The sequence below is a fragment of the Phyllopteryx taeniolatus genome, chromosome 6, assembly GCF_024500385.1.
Source record: "Phyllopteryx taeniolatus isolate TA_2022b chromosome 6, UOR_Ptae_1.2, whole genome shotgun sequence".
Taxonomy (NCBI): Eukaryota; Metazoa; Chordata; class Actinopteri; order Syngnathiformes; family Syngnathidae; genus Phyllopteryx; species Phyllopteryx taeniolatus.
Genome location: NC_084507.1, coordinates 25,789,677 through 25,809,138, shown reverse-complemented (window position 1 = coordinate 25,809,138; position 19,462 = coordinate 25,789,677). Strand labels below are relative to the sequence as shown.

Genomic DNA, 19,462 nt, shown 5'->3' with positions numbered 1-19,462 from the left:
CTAATTACAGTAATAAGGTTGCTAGTAGCAAGGTCGCAAATCAATATTAAGGGTGCTCAAGAGTACATACTAGCTGTGTTAGCTGTTATGCTAACTGGTGATGAACAAACTTAGCAAAAAAAAAGGAAAACTTCGATATCAATATGTCTTTCCATGATAATATGAGTAACAGGTTTGTGTTTGTTTGTGTCCATTACAACTGAAAACATTGAAAAAATGTGAAAAATTGAAGCGAGGATTTACCTTAGGTGTGCGTCTGCCGATGGTTAGCACAATTAACTCAATGATGTAATTTCTGCTCACTCTTTTTCTCTTCCTTTAGATTGCTAATAGGGTTCTATGAAGAGGGTTGCCTGGATGTTGAAACTTTACAGCATAATTTCTAAGTTTTAAAATTATGATAATTTTTTACAATTATTTTGAAAAAAATATATGCTATATCTGATCTTTAATTTGGTCGTCAAGAGGAAGTGAAAAAAGATTTTTTTTTTTTTTAAATGAATAAATGGAGGTGCCCAAGAACTATTTTAAATACCGCTATACCATCTACTACTATATTTAGGAATCACTTTCACTCCAGTTACAATTACATTTTGTCTCAGGAGTCTTATAATTTACACATGTCCGCCTTGAATTCTGGAATGAACATTACAAACATTGTGTTTACCTAAACAAGCCCAGATTTCACACTGAATATGGAAATGTGTGAGTAAATTCAGTCGAGATCATCAGTATTCGGTGCATATAATTAAGTGCTATTTTAGTTTGTTGGCGTACCATGAGTTTTTTTTCTAATCTAAAAATATGTGCCTTGGCTCAGTAACGGTTGGGAAACACTGGATTTGATTAAAAACAATATAAAACGTTTTTATAAATAACAGCACATATTTGATTTAATTAATACTGGCAATTACTTTATGTTTGGCAATCTTTACGTAGTTTAACATTACTCAAACATCATGCGGAAAGATAAATAGGCGTTTTTGTTGTTTGAGGTCGGACACAGTTGGTCGCCGCACTTTGGTGAGACTTGTTTACAAATACCTGCTGTCAGAAACTGGTCACGCAGTAGCGATTGTATGTTTTGCCGCACAATGGAAGGGGAAACATAAATATTACGTTCGAGAGCTATTCTCTTGGGTAAGTGTCGCCTTATGTACGTTTAACTTTTGCAACGTTTTAGCTTTTTTCGCTTATATGTATATTCAAATAGTTCTATCTATAAGTTTGCTTAGGACTCCTGAACTGAACTCCTTAATTTGGATAATTATTTTCATCATAATGGTTTGTACGGTTCACTTATGTTAAGGTTTTAACAATGGCCTGAGTTGTTTAAGTTTTGCTCCCTTGGATCGAGAACTAATGTGAATCGAATGCACGTGGATGGAACTTTATCCTCTTTTAGCCATTAAGGTACATAAGCACCATAGTAGAAAACCGTATAAGAAAAGTCTTGAACATATAAAAAAATGGATTTTCCAAATTACTCGGCTTGACACTATATGTCCTCTGACCCTGCATGCACAGAGTTTGTTGTGTCCCTTTATAGGGCAAGGACCCCCCATTTGGTAAGTTAAACTTGAGTCAAAATGGCTACCACACACCTTTAAAAAAAAAAAAAAAAAAAAAAAGTAAAGGTACTGTGAACCCTGGAGCCCTGACATGAATGGTGGTGAATGGACGCCTCCCCCTGAAAATCTATGCCTATATTAATAGTTAAATGCACCACAAACTATGATTTACAAACATTTAAAAATGATTTGAAACTCATATGTTTTTTTAAATCTTTGTTTTGTTGTATCTTAATTCACAAATCTTGAGACTGAATCTCTTTTGACGTTACCCTTAAAATACAGATAATTTCATTTTGAAGAAATACACTGGAAGTGCAAGGACACTGTAGTGTTCCCACTTCACAACCATCCATCCATCCATTTTCTGAGCCGCTTCTCCTCACAAGGGTCGTGGGAGAGCTGGAGCCAATCCCAGCTATCATCGGGCGGGGTAGACCCTGAACTGGTTGCCAGCCAATCGCCGGGCACACACAAACAAACAATCATTCGCACGGGCAATATAGAGTCTTCAATCAACCCACCATGCATGTTTTTGGGATGTGGGAGGAAACCGGAGTGCCCGGAGAAAACCCACGCATGCACAGGGAGCATGCAAACTCCACACAGGCGGAGCCAGGGATTGAATTGATGCCGGATCTCCGAACTGTGAGGCCGACGCTCTAACCAGTCGACCACCGTGCCGCCTACTTCACAACAATAAAAATATCAATTAGTACTGTCCTGATGGCCGCACAGGTGCCGTTGCAGTTAAAGCAGATGACGCAGGTTCAATTCCAGTCTGGTTTCCCAATACCCAGCCACTGCTGGTCCCAAACTCAAATAAAAAAAATGGGTGTATGGCATCAGGAAGGCTAAAAACTGATCTTAACAAATCAGAATCAGAATCATCTTTATTTGCCAAGTATGTCCAAAACACACAAGGAATTTGTCTCCGGTAGTTGGAGCCGCTCTAGTACAACAGACAGTCAATTTACAGAACACTTTGGAGACATAAAGACATTGACAAAAAAACAATTGTGCAAAAAGATGCAGAGTCCTCTAGCACTTAGAGCAGTTCGAATGGCTAATATCGCAATAGTCCGGTGCAATGACCATTGTGAAAAGGGCACTGAGACTTCAACGAGTGTATGCGGTTTAAAGTGACGAGTAGTGCGATAATCTGGGACAATGGTTGTGCAAATGTTACAGATACTCCTCAATCAGTGTGCAAATGGAGCAGATGCTACTCTGGCATGAGTGGCCAGTATATGCAAATAGTGCAGCACGGCGAGACAACTACAGTGAGTGCACGAGTAATACATAATTGGCCCCACAGAAATGTGACAACGAACTCAAGTCAAAAAATTGCCAGCTTGTTGTAATGGAATTATAACTTAGCTGTTTAAGAAGTTGATTGCAAGAGGGAAGAAGCTGTTGGAATGTCTACTAGTTCTAGTTTGCATTGATCGGTAGCGCCTACCTGAGGGAAGGAGCTGGAAGAGCTGGTGACCGGGGTGGGGAGGGTCCGAGAGGATTTTGCATGCCCTTGTCTTAGTTCTGGCAGCGTGCAAGTCCTCAAGGGTGGGTAGGGCGGTACCGACAATCCTTTCAGCAGGTTTGATTGTCCGTTGCAGTCGGAGTTTGTCCTTTTTTGTAGCAGCACCAAACCAGACTGTGATGGAAGAACACAGTACTGTTTCAATGACTGCTGTGTAGAACTGCCTCAACAGCTCCGGTGGCAGGCCGTGCTTTCTCAGAAGCCGCAGGAAGTACATCCACTGCTGGGCCTTTTTGAGGACGGAGTTGTTGTTGGTCGCCCACTTCAGGTCCTGGGAGATTGTAATTCCCAGGAACTTGAAGGTCTCGACGGTTGACACAAGGAAGCTGGACAACGTGAGGGGCAGCTGTGGCGAAGGATGCCTCCTGAAGTCCACGATCATCTCTACAGTCTTGAGCGTGTTCAGCTCCAGGTTGTGTCGGCCGCACCACAGCTCCAGCCGCTCCGCTTCCTGTCAATACTGCAATTGACTCTGTGGCAACCTGTTACGGAACAAGCTACAGTATATAAATAAACTAAACTGTTAGTTGAATTGTAGCAAAAAATGTGACCATTCTATTTAATTATGTCATTACTGTATGTTTTTATAAAATAGAATAATATAGAGTGCTATTTTTCTTATTCAAAAAACAGATTACAAACATTTTTGTTAGGATTTTTTTTTTGGGAGGCCGGAATGGATTAATGTCATTTCCATTCACTTCAATGGAGAACCCTTATTTTAGATACACATGTTATGGAACAGATTAAACTTGTCTCTTAATGCACAACTGTATATTAAAAAAGCTGTTGCAGATTAACCAACCCAAACCAATTATTCTTTTTGATTGTTGGCAGAAATGAGGGCATTTTTTTATTTTCTGTGGCCCATGCAGTCACACACGTTACAAAAAATGATGAACCTCTTTTAATGTGTTGTATGAGCAGAGACCAAGCCCCGCAGGTGTGGAGTTACGTCGGCAAGTCCCATGGCGGAGGGAGGCACCAAGCTGACACTGAGGCGCCTGGAGGCTCCCATTCACAAGTTCATTAAAGTGGCTCTACCCACTGACCTGGAGCGGCTCCAGAAACACCACAACAACATACTGAAGGTGACGCCTCTTACACTGCAGCCTTGTATACACATCAAGATGGCTATCTGATTCCTTTTCATTCGTCCTTGCAGTACCAGCAAGGCCAACAATGGGGCCGCCTTCATCAGGAGCACATAAATGCCAGCCGAACAGTTCAGGTACACAATGACATATTTGAACAAATCAACTCCGTGTGCGCATGGGTGAAAGCATGTGATCCAGAGGTTGACCAAGAGGTCACCAGCATTGTGCCCACGGGCACCAGGTCAGCCCCAAGGACCACATGAGTAGTCAGGGGGCTTATTCTAAAATAATTACTCACCAATAATGGAACATTGTGATTTTATAGAAATGTTGTAGAAATAAACATTTGAAAATGTAAGCACTTGTATGGATTTATAGAAACTAAGTGCTGAATATTGATATTTATGTTTCCTCCCTTGTTAAAGCATTGTTGATCATTGTTGAGTAGATGAATATCATTAATTAAAGAATGGTCATTAAAGGTCATTTGAACAAATTTGTTATTTCAAAGGTTTGCAATTATCAGTACCCGAGAGTGTGCTCTCAATTGCAACAAGGTTGGTGACCCCTCCCAGTTGGTCTTGATGACATACCTGTGGAGGTATGGAAGCATTTAGGAGAGGTGGCTGTGGAGTTTTTCACCAGCTTGTTCAACAGAATTCGAGGGGGTGAGAAGATGCCTGAGGAATGGAGGAAAAGTGTGCTGGTGCCCATTTTTTAGAACAAGCGTGCTGTGCAGAGCTGTGGGAACTATAGAGGAATAAAGTTGTCTAGCCACACAATGAAGTTATGGGAAAGAGTAGTGGAGGCTAGACTCAGGACAGAAGTGAGTATTTTCAAGCAACAGTATGGTTTCATACCTAGAAAGAGTACCACAGATGCAATATTTGCATTGAGGGTGTTGATGGAGGTCAGAAGGAGCTACGTTGTGTCTTTGTAGAGCTAGAGAAAGCTTATGACAGAGTACCCAGAGAGGAACTGTGGTACAGCATGCGGAGGTCTGTAGTGGCAGAGAAGTATGTTAGGATAGTACAGGACATGTGCAGTATGAGGGCAGCAGAACAGTGGTAACACAGGACTTTATGATGGAGGTGGAACTGCATCAGGGATCAGTCCTGAGCCCCTTCCTGTTTGCAGTGGTGATGGATGGGCTGACAGACGAGGTTAGACTGGAATCCCCATGGGTGATGATGTTTGCAGATGACATTGTGATCTGCAGTGAGAGCAGGGGGCAGGTGGAGGAACATTTAGAAAGGTGGAGGCATGCACTGGAAAGGAGAGGAATCAAGATTAGCCGAAGTAAGACAGAATATATGTACATGAATGAGAGGGGTGGTGGGGGAATAGTGAGGCTACAGCGAGAAGAGATAGCGAGGGTGGAAGACTTGAAATACTTGGGGTCAACAGTCCAGAACAATGGTGAGTGTGGTAAGGAAGTGAAGAAACAGGTCCAAGCAGGTTGGAATGGGTGGAGGAAGGTCTCAGGTGTGTTATGCGACAGAAGAGTCTCTGCTAGAATGAAGGGCAAACTTTATGAGACAGAGGTGAGGCCAGCCATGATGTAAGGATTAGAGACAGTGGCACTGAAGAGATGACAGGAAGCAGAGCTGGAGGTGGCAGAAATGAAGCTGTTGAGGTTCTCTCTAGGAGTGACCAGGTTGGATAAAATTAGAAATTAACTCATCAGGGGGATAGGTTAGATGGAGGGAAGGTTAGATGTTTTGGACACAAAGTTAGGGAGAGCAGACTTTGATGGTTTGGAGACATCCAGAGGAGAGAAAGTGAGTGTATTGGTAGAAGGGTGATGAGGATGGAGCTGCCAGGCAAGAGAGCTAGAGAAAGACCAAAGAGAAGGTTGATGGATGTTGTGAGGGAAGACATGAGGACAGTCGGTGTTAGAGAGGAGGATGCAGGAGATAAGGCTTCTTTATACTCGCGCGGGCAGTGACTGCGCTGACGTCACTGCGGCTATCCCGTGCGCAGTTTGCCTTTATACTCGAGCGTAACCCACATGCTCTGTTTTGAAAATGTACTGCAGTTCTCCTCCAAGTCGGGAGTGTCGCTGCGGCTGGTATTTGCTCGGACACCCCAGGGTGGAGTTTCCACTGCATTTTTCCGGTCGATAAATGTGCCTATTGTTTTTTAAAATCACTTGTCACGATTCAAAAATTCCTGACCAAGCATGACTGTATGATGTGTGGTATTCATTCCACCCTTAATAGAGCCAATTCAGTACAGTTAGTTAAAGGATGGCCTTTTCATTTTTCAAAGGGGCCTCGTGAGAAACAGGAGTGGTGTATGTATTTTTGTGCTTTGTCTTTTTTATTGTCTGCTACCTGTGACAATATTGTCTATATTGTTAAATTAGGAAATACAAATCTTAAAGGATTAAAGGATTTTTATTTTTTTATTTTTTAAATTTATTATTATTTATTTTTTAATTATTATTATTAAACTATCCTGTTTAGCTGCATGACCATGGTGGATCTGTATGCCTTTTGTGGTGGAACAGTTTTGCTGTGCAACAGGGGAGTTTGAAATGCTCTCTCTGCTTATTTTTAAATGTTTTTAATTATTCTGATGTTTATTGAAAATGCAGCCGGGTAGAAATGAGTTTTAGGGGACAGACAGAGGAACAGAACGGACAAGGGGAATAGGCAGGAGGGTCCCCGACTGGCGACCATTATCCCTGTACCGTGAACATGTGTGGTTGGGTGACGTGCATTAAAATTGGGGAAACTGGTGGGGGTGAAGTGAGACAGTCACGGGGCACTGATGACCCCCAACCGTCACCCCCACCCAGGCCAACCAGCCCCCCAAAGGTTGTTCGAATGTATGTGGTGCATTAAAAATTTGGAGGGGAAAGGCATGGCGGGCCAGAGAGGCCGAGTGTCCTCCCCAACCCGACACTGCCCTCCCCTACTGACGGGTGTATGATGCATTAAAACTGGAGGACTGGCAGGGCAAAGAAGGGGGGGCGACCGGACCGGATACCAGCACAGATGTGCCAAGACCCAGCCCGGCGTCTGCCTCATCATGCCTCGTGCCAGCCCCCCAGGGGACCTTGAATGAGATGTGAATGTGCCCAATGTGCGAAGTATGTATAGTGTGAGTAATAAAAATGTGCTGTTGGTGTGAAGTAGGAGGCTAGACTCCTGCGGGCCCTGCCCGAAAAGTCTCTAAATGTCGTGGAAATGTCGCCCAGTTGGCGACATTGCGGACACAAGTGGTTGGTCACTTGTACCATCCTCGTGCGTGCACATTAAAATAAAAGCACCCCATATTTCACATTTTATTTTGACTTCATAAACACTGCGAGCCTACAATGAATGTTTCAGTGGCTTACAATAATATTGGCTTCCTTTTAGGAATAAAACCACTGCCTCTTTTTTGATGAACACTTGAGCCCACTATTATACTGTATTTTAATGTTGGTCATTGTGGTGGTACTTGGAGACCGAAGTATTTTTTGAGGTCGTACTTGATGTAAAAGGTTTGAGAACCACTGGCCGAGACTGTGGTGGTAATCATATTTAGGTCACCCTCTGTACTCATCTCCCAAGGACTTGTTCTGTGCTGTTCTTATCTATGTAAAGAAGAAACAAGAACAAACAAAGGAAAAACTTACAGTGGAACCGCTCAAGTGTTAATGTTTGTGTAGAAAGGCATATTAAAAATAAAAAAAACTCTACATTTGATGGCAATGTAAATGGTTGTCTAACTAGTTAGCAGCTAATTTTAGCAGTCAATTTATTTCCTTCTCTTTTCACATTTTTCTCTTAACACTCTATATTGAGGCTTCTTTTTCTTCTGGAATGTGTTCACCAAAAAAGGCCCTGAAAAAGACACAAAATGCCCTGAATTAATTCTTTGATGCTGAAGTCTTCCACAATGTTGACATCTCACATGATTTTTCTTTCTTTCTTATTGATTGCCATCTGTTTTTTTTTTCTTTCAACCTCTTATCCTGCTTTGGATCACAAATGAGCTGCAGTAGGTTACAGCCCAGCTGACATTGTCCGCCGGACAAGGTACACCCTGCACAGGTCCCCAGTAAATCACAGGAAACGGTGTCATATTTTCACCCACATTTTGTTAAACTGTCCAAATTGTACAGCCTTTAGGGCCCCAAAATTCACAAAAAAAAAGATATAAAATATCTCACGTCCAACCTTGAATGGATGTATTTGTGAGTGTGTGTCAGTATATAATGGGTGTAAAATTCCCAGAGGTATGCTGATGCCTGGTAGTCAAAAGCCAGCCACCAATCCTCTCACTACTACACCCCAAGCCCCAGGAATGTACACAGAGTGCTTTCCTGTGTCTTCGTGGTGTTAATCTTGACCCATGGGTTAGTGCACTCTGAGTTAAATGTACTGGACGACAGATAGATAGACAACCAGATTGATAGAGTGAGACCTCTGGTGCCAAGTGGCCCAAAAAGTACCCAAAAATCCTCTGGAAAAATGTACCTCAAAAGTCAATTATAAATTGGAGGGTTTTTTTGTTTTACCACAACGTCACATGACAAATCTATTTTGGAGGATTAACTCCTAGTAAAAACTTTTTCGTTGAACCCCATGATTATTTTGTCACTTTGTGACCTTTTCAAAATTAAGAAAATAAAACATCTGATCTTTTTCAGCCGAAACCGATCACCGGGGGAAAAACGTGATCGAAATGGGACAATTCTAATTAGAAATACGTTTATATAAGAATAACTGGAGTCACAGAACACATGATGTCCGACTTTGGATTTTCCACTGTGGTAGGTAGGTAGGTAGGTAGGTAAGTATAGATTCATTGATTCTCAGAATTAATCAACAGATTGCCAGGTGTCAGTTAAATGCACGTGAGCACACATTTCTACATGCATGTTTATTCATGGAGCGTAATTAGAAAAACGTGTTATGTGCAGCATGTTGACCCCCATTTAGTCCGGGTCGTGCTGCGGCCTGGATGCTGGATGGCTGAGGTGTAATCCTCCTGTCACCCTCAGGGCATGTCAGGATGAAGGGACTCCTGCTTTCCTGTCTCAGGCTTATTAACCCCTCCTCCCTTCCCTCTCAATTTTTCCATCACTATAGCAGAATAACTGGGGGGATGGCTGTGTGTGATGGAACAAGACAGTCCACCGCCACCGGCGCAACAATGACATTAATAAATGCTTTTGTTTTGATTTATGGTCTGTGACGATTTCTATCCATCCATTTTGAATAGCGCTTATCCTGTTAGGTCAATGGCAAGCTAGAGCCTATCCCAGTTGACTTTGGGTAAAAGGTGGGTAATGATCACTTTGAATGATCACCTGTCAATCACAGCACTGACATACAGTATGAAGCACATCAGAGATAAAAAAATAATAATAATAATAAGTTCTTGTTGGACAAAGGTGAGTGTTGGCTGTTAAACAACCTTGTCCCGCCATAGCAGATTTTCCCTTAGACACTGGTGTTGCACTACCTCGCGCCAAAGCCAGAACATTGTTGAGTCCACTTTATCACCCAAAAGGAGGCAAAATTGCTGAAATTTACAGTGTATATAAAAGAGGTGAAAGAGACAATCAACCATCCCTACTCATAGTCACGCCAAGTGGCAAATTAGGCTGTGTTCAAGCTTCGGTCATCTCTGTTAGTGCAATTAATTTCCGTGTTGAACGTACCAAATAAACAGACCCAGACTGATTGAGGCGGTGCATCGCGGGCAAATAATGGGAAAATTTCAAAAGTATAGTTGAAGTCAGGACAGGCCCTAGAATCTCCTACTCCTCGGGATGTTTGTAATTCCGATCTAATCTGTCATACATCCATATCTTTTTTTGGACTGCACTACCCAGAGAGAAGCCACATAAGTACAGGGAGAACATGTCAACTCAGAAAGTCAATCATCTTGTCATCCAACTCTTTGCAGCAACTGCGAGCCAACATCAGAGAGATGGAGAAGCTGTGCACCCGTGTCCGCGCAGAAGACGCCGCAGCTCTGGAGAGGCTCATCAAACCGGTCAAGGACAGGGCGTCGGCCGCTGCGCGAGACTTCCTGCAGTTGCACTCCAACCCCGCCCTTGAGCCCACGCCGTCTTCGCCGCCACCTGACTCCGGTCGGCCGTCCGGCTGCGGGCCCGGCGCTGGTGACGACATGGACGAGGAGTTCGTTTCTGGCTGGCAAATTCAGTCCCAGCTGCCGGAGATCCCCGTAGAAGAGAGTGCTGCTGAGTCTTGGGAAAACCTGGAAGAGGTACTGTCACCCAAGCTTACTGAATGCAGCATGTATTGCCAACACATACAGTGAACCCTTGTTATTTGCGAAAAGTAGACATCCCGCCCTAAAAATCTTTAAAATTGCCCATATTAACTGGGCGCTCCCGCATGAGTCTACTCATTGTGTTTGTATTTATCCCCACCGTTCAATAAACGGCTGAAAAGTTCATCGCAGACTGTGGCTCTCCTTTCCCACATGCAAGGGCATTACAATAAGTATCCTGTAAAACCAGATTAAAAAAAAAACACTTGCTGTAAACAGCAGATTTTCGTCTTAAACCGGGAATTTCCACAAAGGAACAATAAAAATCTGCCGCTATGTCATGGTTCTTCGTTCATTTTCACTACAGCTGTAGTTTAAACACTAAATATACCAAAATGTAAAAAGTTCAATATAGGGCTGCCAAGATTACTCAACTAGTCAAGACTGCGTTGACGATCAAAATCATCAACAATTAAATTAATAGTTGAAGTTGTCATTTATTTTTTTTAAGCTTAGTTTTTTGTTTTGTTTTTTTCCCCTCCAAAGTGTTTGAATCCTCCCGCGGCTCGGCGTGCTCTCTTGTTGTCGGCTCCTGGCTGTGACACACATACGCATTCGTGGTTATCCGGTTACCCATCTGACTTACCTGGGAAAATCTATGGCGAACCGGCGTTAGCAACGTAGCCTAACCAATCCACAAAAAATACTGTAGAGGAATGCGTTGCAAAAACTGCGAGACAGAACGTGCCTTTCATGGCAGCATGACAGTGATACACGAGAATCCAAAAAGGAAGCACATTGTGTTTGATTCAATTTCTGACAAAGCTGGACCATCATTTCGGTTAGCTTTTAGCTGCTATTTGGCTAGTTAGCTGCAAATATTAGCATCAACAGCTGTGAGGTACTTGCTTGAAGCTGTAAACGTTAACATTAGCTTAGGGCTAACGATTACGCTTTCATTAGCCTTAGCACACAGGTTATGTGTTTGCTATAACGTGATGACAAACACTAACGACTATCTATAACACTTAATGTACCTTACATTAAGCAGCTAGCCATTACCATCTGATCAGCTCTTAACTTCCATCGCTGCCACTGTGGCACGTAAGTTTTTTTGTTTTTGTTTTTTTTTTTTCTCACTGCAGGTTCATCTCCTGGAAATGTGACAAACATTTTTTTTCCTTTCAGGATCTGAAGCAGCTGAGTGGTTTGGTGACAAGCTTTTCTGTGCTCGTCCACGTAAGTATGAACAACAATTGTCTTTCACGTGTTGCGCCTGTGTGCTTCCCCCCCACCACACTCTGTTTGTGTGGCTGATGGGACTCCTTTGAGAGAGCAGATCAGTTTAAGGACTACCGCAGGGGACGCCCGGTGGGGGGGACCTCTCATCAGAGTGGCGGGATTTGGAGGTGGGACGGGATGTCCACAGGCGGGGAGATGGGCGACATGGGGATGCATCGAAGCAGGTGGAGAACAGAAGGCTCAGATTATCGCCCAATCCTGAGGGATGGAGGCAGGAGATTTTAACAGTGGCGGAGAGAGAGAGTGTGTAAGATGTAGTGATGGTTCAAAACAGAAGAGAGGAGGAGCAGAAAGAGCTTAGAGATGTTGTTCTGCCGTCTCAAGGGGGAGTCATATTTTAGTACACAACCATGGTGGAAATACTGTGTGTGTGTGCTGTTTTTGTTCTTTTCTGCATTTTTGTTTGGTTCTTTGTCTCCTCTGCTAAATCTTGATCCCTTGTGCTAAATCATAACATGTTAATCACTTGGTTTAATCAAAGCATGCACATTTCAGATAACGCACATGAAAATGAATGATGTGTTCTGTGAAAAAAAAATAACGTCAACAGCTCATAACTTTCTAAAACTCCAAAAACTTTAGATATGGTGAGGTACAAACAAGGGGGAAATCAGAATAACAAAACTAAACAGCATTTAATTTCTTCTTATCCAATTTTTTCTCCCTTTTTTCTATTATATTTCAGGCCTGCATGAACATGTGCAAATTACAGCTCATGAGCTGCATTGCAAATCATTGAGTTCATCGTGAATGAAGTTCATCTGACATCCTAATTGTTTTTCTTTTTGTCTTTTTTTTTTCTTTTTAATTACTGAAGCCGTAAGCATGTTTGCATCTCTCAAACTGACATTCCAGCAAAATTTCGGGCTAACTACTGATCATTCTGATAATCGTGTTTTTTATTTTTTACATTTTTGTTATTATACACAGTGTATGTATATATATTTTCTTTTACAATGAATTAGAATCACGTTAACTTCAATGAATGCAAAACAGAGACTTTCTTTGGTAAACCACTTCAAAAATACAGCAACTATAATTAATTAAAACAATGCAATAATGAAGAAATTGAGGCCACGGAGAAACTAGTTTTTAACTGTGCATGACTTTACTACTTGACTTTGAATAGGATATGTAAAATGGAATACGATCGGTTTTCATGTTTAATCAGTTCCAAAAAGTTTGACTAAAATCCAATTTTACGAAAACCAAAGCAATATTTATCATAGGAAATAATGTAAATCCAATTAATCCGTTCCAGACACCCAAAAATATTAACAAAAAATATATTTTAGAGAGCATATCTATGGTTACAGAAAACAGCAAAACAAATGTCAATGACTAATGAAGTGGATAAATTAACATTTAACATCACTTTTACCTGTATTGAAGACTCTTGGTTGCGTAAGGAAGACAGTGAGGAGGGGAGAGGGAGGAGCCGTTTTTGTACTTCGCTACAACTTGTGTATGTTTCTTGCCTCCTTTATCGAATGGCTGACCCTCTGGATATTGTCGTGTTGTGTAAAAAGGGTTCAACAAACGGCAAGGCGTATTCCACAAAGCAAGCTTTTATTAACAACGAAGGGCAGAAACACCCCACCTCGGCAACACTCGAGCAAGGTGAGGCGGCATACTTTCAAAAGTCAAGCTTTCAAAATAAAAGCACATAGAAGTATTATAAAAGTTTCACCACACTTTCTTTGGCCCATTGTGTCTTATTTAGCAGTTGCACTCAAACATATTTGTGCTTATTGAGTTATGATACCGCATGCTTTTATTTTGAAGGTCTAAATTTTGACAGGCTGTTCCGCTGATGTTGCCGAGCAGACCGGCAGGGTTGTTCATGAAAGCTTGAATTGTGCAATTGCCATTTGTTTAACCCTTTTACACAACTTACAAAATGCTTCTGAAGAACGTGCATTGTTGTTGTTTTTTTGTATGAAAACTGAGTGGGTGTACAAAAACAGTGACAAAATTTTAACTGAAAAAGTCAGCGAAAAGCGAATTGTCTGAAGACTAAGGCATATGGTTAAAAAATAGTGAACTCGGTCTTATTTTGGGGGATTTTTTTGTGTGTGTGTATGTATATATATATATATATATATATATATATATATATATATATACCTTTTGTATTGTCAAGATTTAAGACATCGTAAGTAGAGAACTAGTGCAGAGAAACAGGAGAGAGGGTCAAATTAAAATATTCAATCTGAATCGCTCAGTGCTTGTGCGTAAATAAAAGGAACGAAAGCTTTTACATGTTATTGTGAAAGTGAAGTGTTATGAATGGGAAGTGGAGTGTGTGTGTGTGGGGGGGGGGGGGGGGTGGCGTTAGCAGTGTGGGGAGGTTGAGGCAATGGAAAGTGCCCTCCTTGTTGTTTGGTCACTGTGTCCGTGTGGCCCTCATAGGGAGAGAGACAGCTGCCACTCTGAATATTTCATGAGACACACACACACACACCAACAAATGTAACCTTCTTTAAATATACCTCCAACCCGCACACACTCACCCTAATAATAATAGTTAAAGCACCGTAATGCATGACGGCTAGGTCTGTTTGTGTACATGTGAGTTGTACCGGAAAATGTGCGTGTGTGTGTGTTTGTATGTATGTGTGTGTGTCTAACCCCTGTGTTTCAGTCCCAGCAGGAGAAGATTGACAGCATTGAGGACAACGTCAACACGGCTGCTGCCAATGTGGTGGAGGGGTCCAAGAGCCTGGGGAAGGTGTGTATGTGTTAATGTGTGAACGCGCGTGTGTGTGCGCAGAGTTTGGGAGACGAGGAGATCGATGGCACTTTGCCTCGCAGCCGTTCCAACAGGGTTTGTCCCTATTGATGCGCTTGAATACGGAGGAAAGCCACAATTAAGGAAATTGAGAGAGGAGAGGGATGGAGAGGTTATCTCTCTGTGTGTGTGTGTGTGTGTGTATGTGTGTGTATGTGTGTGTGTGTGTGTGTGGCATCAAGAAGAGCTCTGAATAACTGCTTCATGTTTTCATTGCCATTTGAGAACACACACACTCTGAGTGCTGAGTGTACCTCAGTGGCCTTCACACATATGACACACTCGAAATGTCGAACGTTTGGCCCGCCATCGCCGGCATGAATCACAGGTTGGAGCCACTTAACACTCGACGACACACACCCACACCGCCGCAGTTGCGACAATTACCAAACTTCATGTTGGTGTTTTTCAGTTGTCAGTATTGCATTAAACACAATGGCAAAGTTTGCCCATCATCCCCAAATCAGTGATTCCCAACGGCTGTGCTGTGAGAGCTCTTCAGGTGTCCCACGGGAAATAATGTATCTCTGTTCATCTATCTATGGCAGCGAGATGTACTGACAAGTAGAACAATTAAGTGATTTTCCACTAGATGAAAATCAAATTAGAAAAATCAGCTTAATCTTCTGTGACTGGAATTTTGTACGATCTCTGTGCAGGGTTGTCCAAACCTTTTCCTCCAGGGGCCTCATGCAGAAAAAAAGATGGATGCAAGGGAACCTTTGAAATTCTTAGTCTTTATTTTCCCAAACATGCTAAAACCAATTCATCATGCAATTACTGTTTAGTTATTTTGATAAAATTCCCACAGTGAATAAGAAAAGCCTTAGGAGTACATCTCTGTTCAAATTCCAGGGTTTTGTGATTTAAAAAAAATGAAACCAAGATTTTAAAAAAAGATAAATGATTAAGTGACCTATAACTTGTAACTCAATAAAAAAAAATAAAGATTAACATCATCTAGCGATGGGAAGTAAAAATAACAAAATAAATAAATGTCTTGTAGACTTTTTACAGCCACTGTCCATCACACATCTTACTGTTAAAGGTGATAAGGCAAATGGTTTAGCATTTTTCAGGATTTTGGGGTGGCCAGCAGCCTTGTATCCCACTAGAATAGGTCCGCCCCCTGGCCTTAGCAGGGCTCTACATTCAGAACCAAAACCAGAGCAAAGTCGACAAGTTATAAAGAAGTTAAAGATGTGTCACAAGCTCTCACTTTTTCAACAAGACGTTTCACACTCCCCCTCTTTTTATTTATTTATTTATTTATTAAACGATCCCTGTCAAATGTTATTTTTAGTACATGCTGCCGGCTGCTCAAAAAATAAATAAATAAATAAATAAAATAGACAGCAGGCTGCAAATGTCCAACGGGCTGGGCGAGAGGCTCATCTGAATGCCAACACTAGTTGCATGGTCACACACCAACTGTAAAGGTAACCGAGTCCTGATTGAAGAACACAAGGTGGAGCTCACCCATTAGGCGAAAGGGCCGTGTGGAGATAACGAGGATGAGAGCAGCGTCAGATGTTGAAACACCTCGTTATCTGTTATCAGGACAAACGACATTACGCACACATATAGATAGATATAGATATATTTATATGTATATCTTCGACAACCTCAACTAAATCCTTTTAGCTCAGCCCAGGTGCAATAAGAATTGCTTGCCACAGGGGTGGAGTCGAGGGAGGTTAGCGTTTGAACTAGATTAATTTAATAGTGAGGTGTTAATCAAGAGCGTGTGTGTGTGTGTGTGCGTGTGTGTGTGTGTGTGTGTGCGTGTGTTCATTCATTGCCATCAGCAAAGAGCACCTTCCACTCTGATGATAGCAGCTGCAAAATCAGCCAAGGAAGATTACGGAATGGGTTTGAAGTGGTGGAAGTGTCCCTTTCACATTCGTACACACACTTAGCTGCTTTGTGTGTGTGTGTTTGCGGCATCCATCAGTGGGCTCGTGTGTGTCACCATCCAAACTAGGGATGGGCATTCAATTACATTTCCTTCACTGACTTAAGTTTCAAAATTAAAGCTTGATTCATTTATTCTGTGAATTTTTTTTTTAATTATTTTTTATTTTTTTGCAATGTTTACACAGTGGCGGCATGGTGGGCCACTGGTTAGAGCGTCAGCCTCACAGTTCTGAGGATCGGGGTTCAATCCCCGGCCCCGCCTGTGTGGAGTTTGCATGTTCTCCCCGTGCCTGCATGGGTTTTCTCTGGGCACTCCGGTTTCCTCCCACATCCCAAAAACATGCATTCATTGGAGACTCTAAATTGCCCGTAGGTGTGCATGTGAGTGCGAATGGTTGTTTGTTTGTATGTGTTCTGCGATTGGCTGGCAACCAGTTCAGGGTGTACCCCGCCTCCTGCCCGATGATAGCTGGGATAGGCTCCAGCATGCCCGCGACCCTAGTGAGGAGAAGCGACTCAGAAAATGGATGGATGGATGTTTACACAGTGTATATATTTTATCGTCACTAACGTTGTAGTGGTTCACTCGCTCAACATCTCACTCACTGATGATGTGAACGTGAATATGAATGGTTGTTTCTACATGTGATGCAGAGTATTTTGGAATTATGGCCAAAAAGTTCAACCTTGATTTACATCTGTTTGAGAGATTTCACAGGTTTTTTGATAGATGTTGCCACGCTTTTTTTGCTTTTTTTTTTCTCCCCTAAGGTACGGCTGATGTCTTTCCACCCTACCTCATTGCCCAGACATATGAAGGAGATTGCTGTCACATGTACTAAGCAGCCAGTACTTGCCAGAAGTGTATGCAGCTCCTTTAATGTTTCTGTTGGTTGTTGGTCTCTTCATCAGTTTTGAAAAGGGACATCCAGTTCTAAGTAATGTCACTGTTGTGCCATTTTTTTCCCCTGCTTCATGACGACTGTCTTCACAGTTTACCATGGTATATTTAATACCTTGGAAATTCTTTTGTACCCTTCACCTGACTGGTACCTTTTGAACAATGAGATCCCCTTTGATGCTGTTGGAGCTCTCTGAATACCATGGCGTGTGCTCTAAGATGTGAGTACAAAAATGGCACCAAAAGACTACTAGAAGATCTTAACTTTACTTTTGGGGTTAATCAAAGTCCTTAGTCATGCATGGGGCTAATGTATGTGTCATCACGCTCCCTCGTCATGGCGACTGCCACCTTGTATAATTGAAATCCACAGAACTACAGTACGAGGAAAATAAAATCCATTCAGTAAAGTCCACAGCACGCACAGTCACGAGTAATGTCGTATCATTCATGTGATTGCTCCTCTCGCCAGTTATCAGTGATAACTGCCACCTCGCACAATAACAATAAAATGAATGGCTCCGAATCATCCACATAGGAAACAAAACAAAAAGTGCACAGCACGCTTAGTCACAATGTAGGTCTTGATAACTGTAACTAGTAATGAGCTGCAGTCACTCCATTCTTTACTCAAGTAACAAAAATTGAGGACAATTCCAATTAAATTTTTAATGTGATGTACTTTTTGAGGGCGACAAAGCAATCTGCAATGAATGCAAGGCACCAAATATGTACGTTAGCAGAACTTTTTGAGTATTGAAACAGATGTCAGCCTCCCTGATAAATGTGGGTGAATCACCTGTTAAAATTCAGCTGATCCAATTTTGTATAATTAGTAATCTCTACCTGGTGTCCTGATTGTGATAGGTAAACAAAGAAAGTGAATTCAAGCCCATTTACTGTTGCTGAATTTGCCTTATTATTATTATTTCTTTTACAAAAAATGTTTTAAAGTGATATTTGAATTTTAGCATTCCTTTTTCATATTTTGGTTTATTAGATGTTCGTGTGCTATTCATAAATGTTAACTCTCACAAACTGAACCAGTGATTCGGATTCAGAAAACTTAATTTATGCGAATGTGATTGAATTAAGTGGTGACGTGTGTGTGTGTGTGTGTGTGTGTGTGTGTGTGTGTCTTCAGGCGGTGGGCTACAAGTTGGCCATCTTTCCTTTGGCCGGGGCGCTCCTTGGCGGCGCCCTAGCGGGTCCGCTGGGCCTGCTGATCGGACTCAAAACCGCTGGCATGGCCGCCGTGGGAGGCAGCGCCCTGGGCTTCGCCGGGGGGAGCCTGGTCAAGAGTCACCGCAAAAGCCTGTTAGCGCTGCAGATGAAGCAGCTGACGGCGCCACCGGTTGACGCCGGGTCAGGCAAGGAAGAGTGAGTGGCGGCGTTTATGGCCGGCCACGGGACGCCTGATAGTCCTTGTGAGCTGCGAAACTATTACGGAGGTGAATCCATTTGTATTTACGATGTATGTAATGATACTTTTTAATGTAACTACGTCAAACTGACATAGTTGTGTGCTCAGCCTCATGTTAAATATGAAATGGAGATGCCATGGTTACTTTGATAGAAATGAACGCTCTCTCTTATAAGAACTATTGCCTAGTTTGTTGACTTTGACGCAATCTAATGATATCCAATATAAGAACTGTACGACAAAAATGTCATTCCAAATAAAACTAAAATGCCACTCATAAAATTATCCATCTTTTTTATGCACAGTAGGTAAAAATCCATGATATTGAAACACCAAATAAAAAAATACGTTTATGGTTTAAACTACTCTTGTTCAAACTATGGCCCGGGGGGGCCATCTGCGGCCTGCTGTCCATTTTGTTTTGTGGCCGGCGGTACAAAAAAAGATATATTACCCTAACTACGAGTTTCCCCGTTCAGTGTGGGTGAGACAATCAACCAGCACGTCTTCAAAGAAATCATGCGGTGTTTGCTTCATTCAGTGTGCGAGAAGAGGCGAGAGTTGTGGCGGGACAACTCAACAATCTGTGCTGAAGCAACCCATCTACTCACCCAACCTGGCTCCAAGTAATTTTTTTTTTGGGGGGGGTGGGGGGCATTTATCTTTTTCATGTCATATCC

The 19,462-nt window shown here is 42.2% G+C and overlaps 1 protein-coding gene across 4 annotated transcripts in view; it reads left to right on the top strand.

The window, feature by feature from the left end:
• Positions 1-1,000: 1,000 nt before the first annotated feature.
• stx17 (syntaxin 17) overlaps positions 1,001-19,462 on the top strand; it is a 21,569-nt gene continuing 3,107 nt past the window's right edge. Inside the window, exons 1-8 of one of the 4 annotated variants that reach the window (XR_009788801.1) lie at positions 1,001-1,140; positions 4,039-4,202; positions 4,277-4,342; positions 10,119-10,442; positions 11,637-11,687; positions 14,395-14,481; positions 18,504-18,810; positions 19,262-19,407. Coding sequence is in view for 1 of the 4 variants with exons in the window: in XM_061775378.1 (XP_061631362.1) it covers positions 4,080-4,202; positions 4,277-4,342; positions 10,119-10,442; positions 11,637-11,687; positions 14,395-14,481; positions 18,504-18,743 (891 nt within the window). In the remaining 3 variants the exon portion in view is untranslated. Of the gene's footprint in view, positions 1,141-4,038; positions 4,203-4,276; positions 4,343-10,118; positions 10,443-11,636; positions 11,688-14,394; positions 14,482-17,229; positions 17,581-18,503; positions 19,065-19,261; positions 19,408-19,462 lie in introns of those variants that run through there. The other 3 variants (XR_009788802.1, XR_009788800.1, XM_061775378.1) reach the window with 3 other exon arrangements.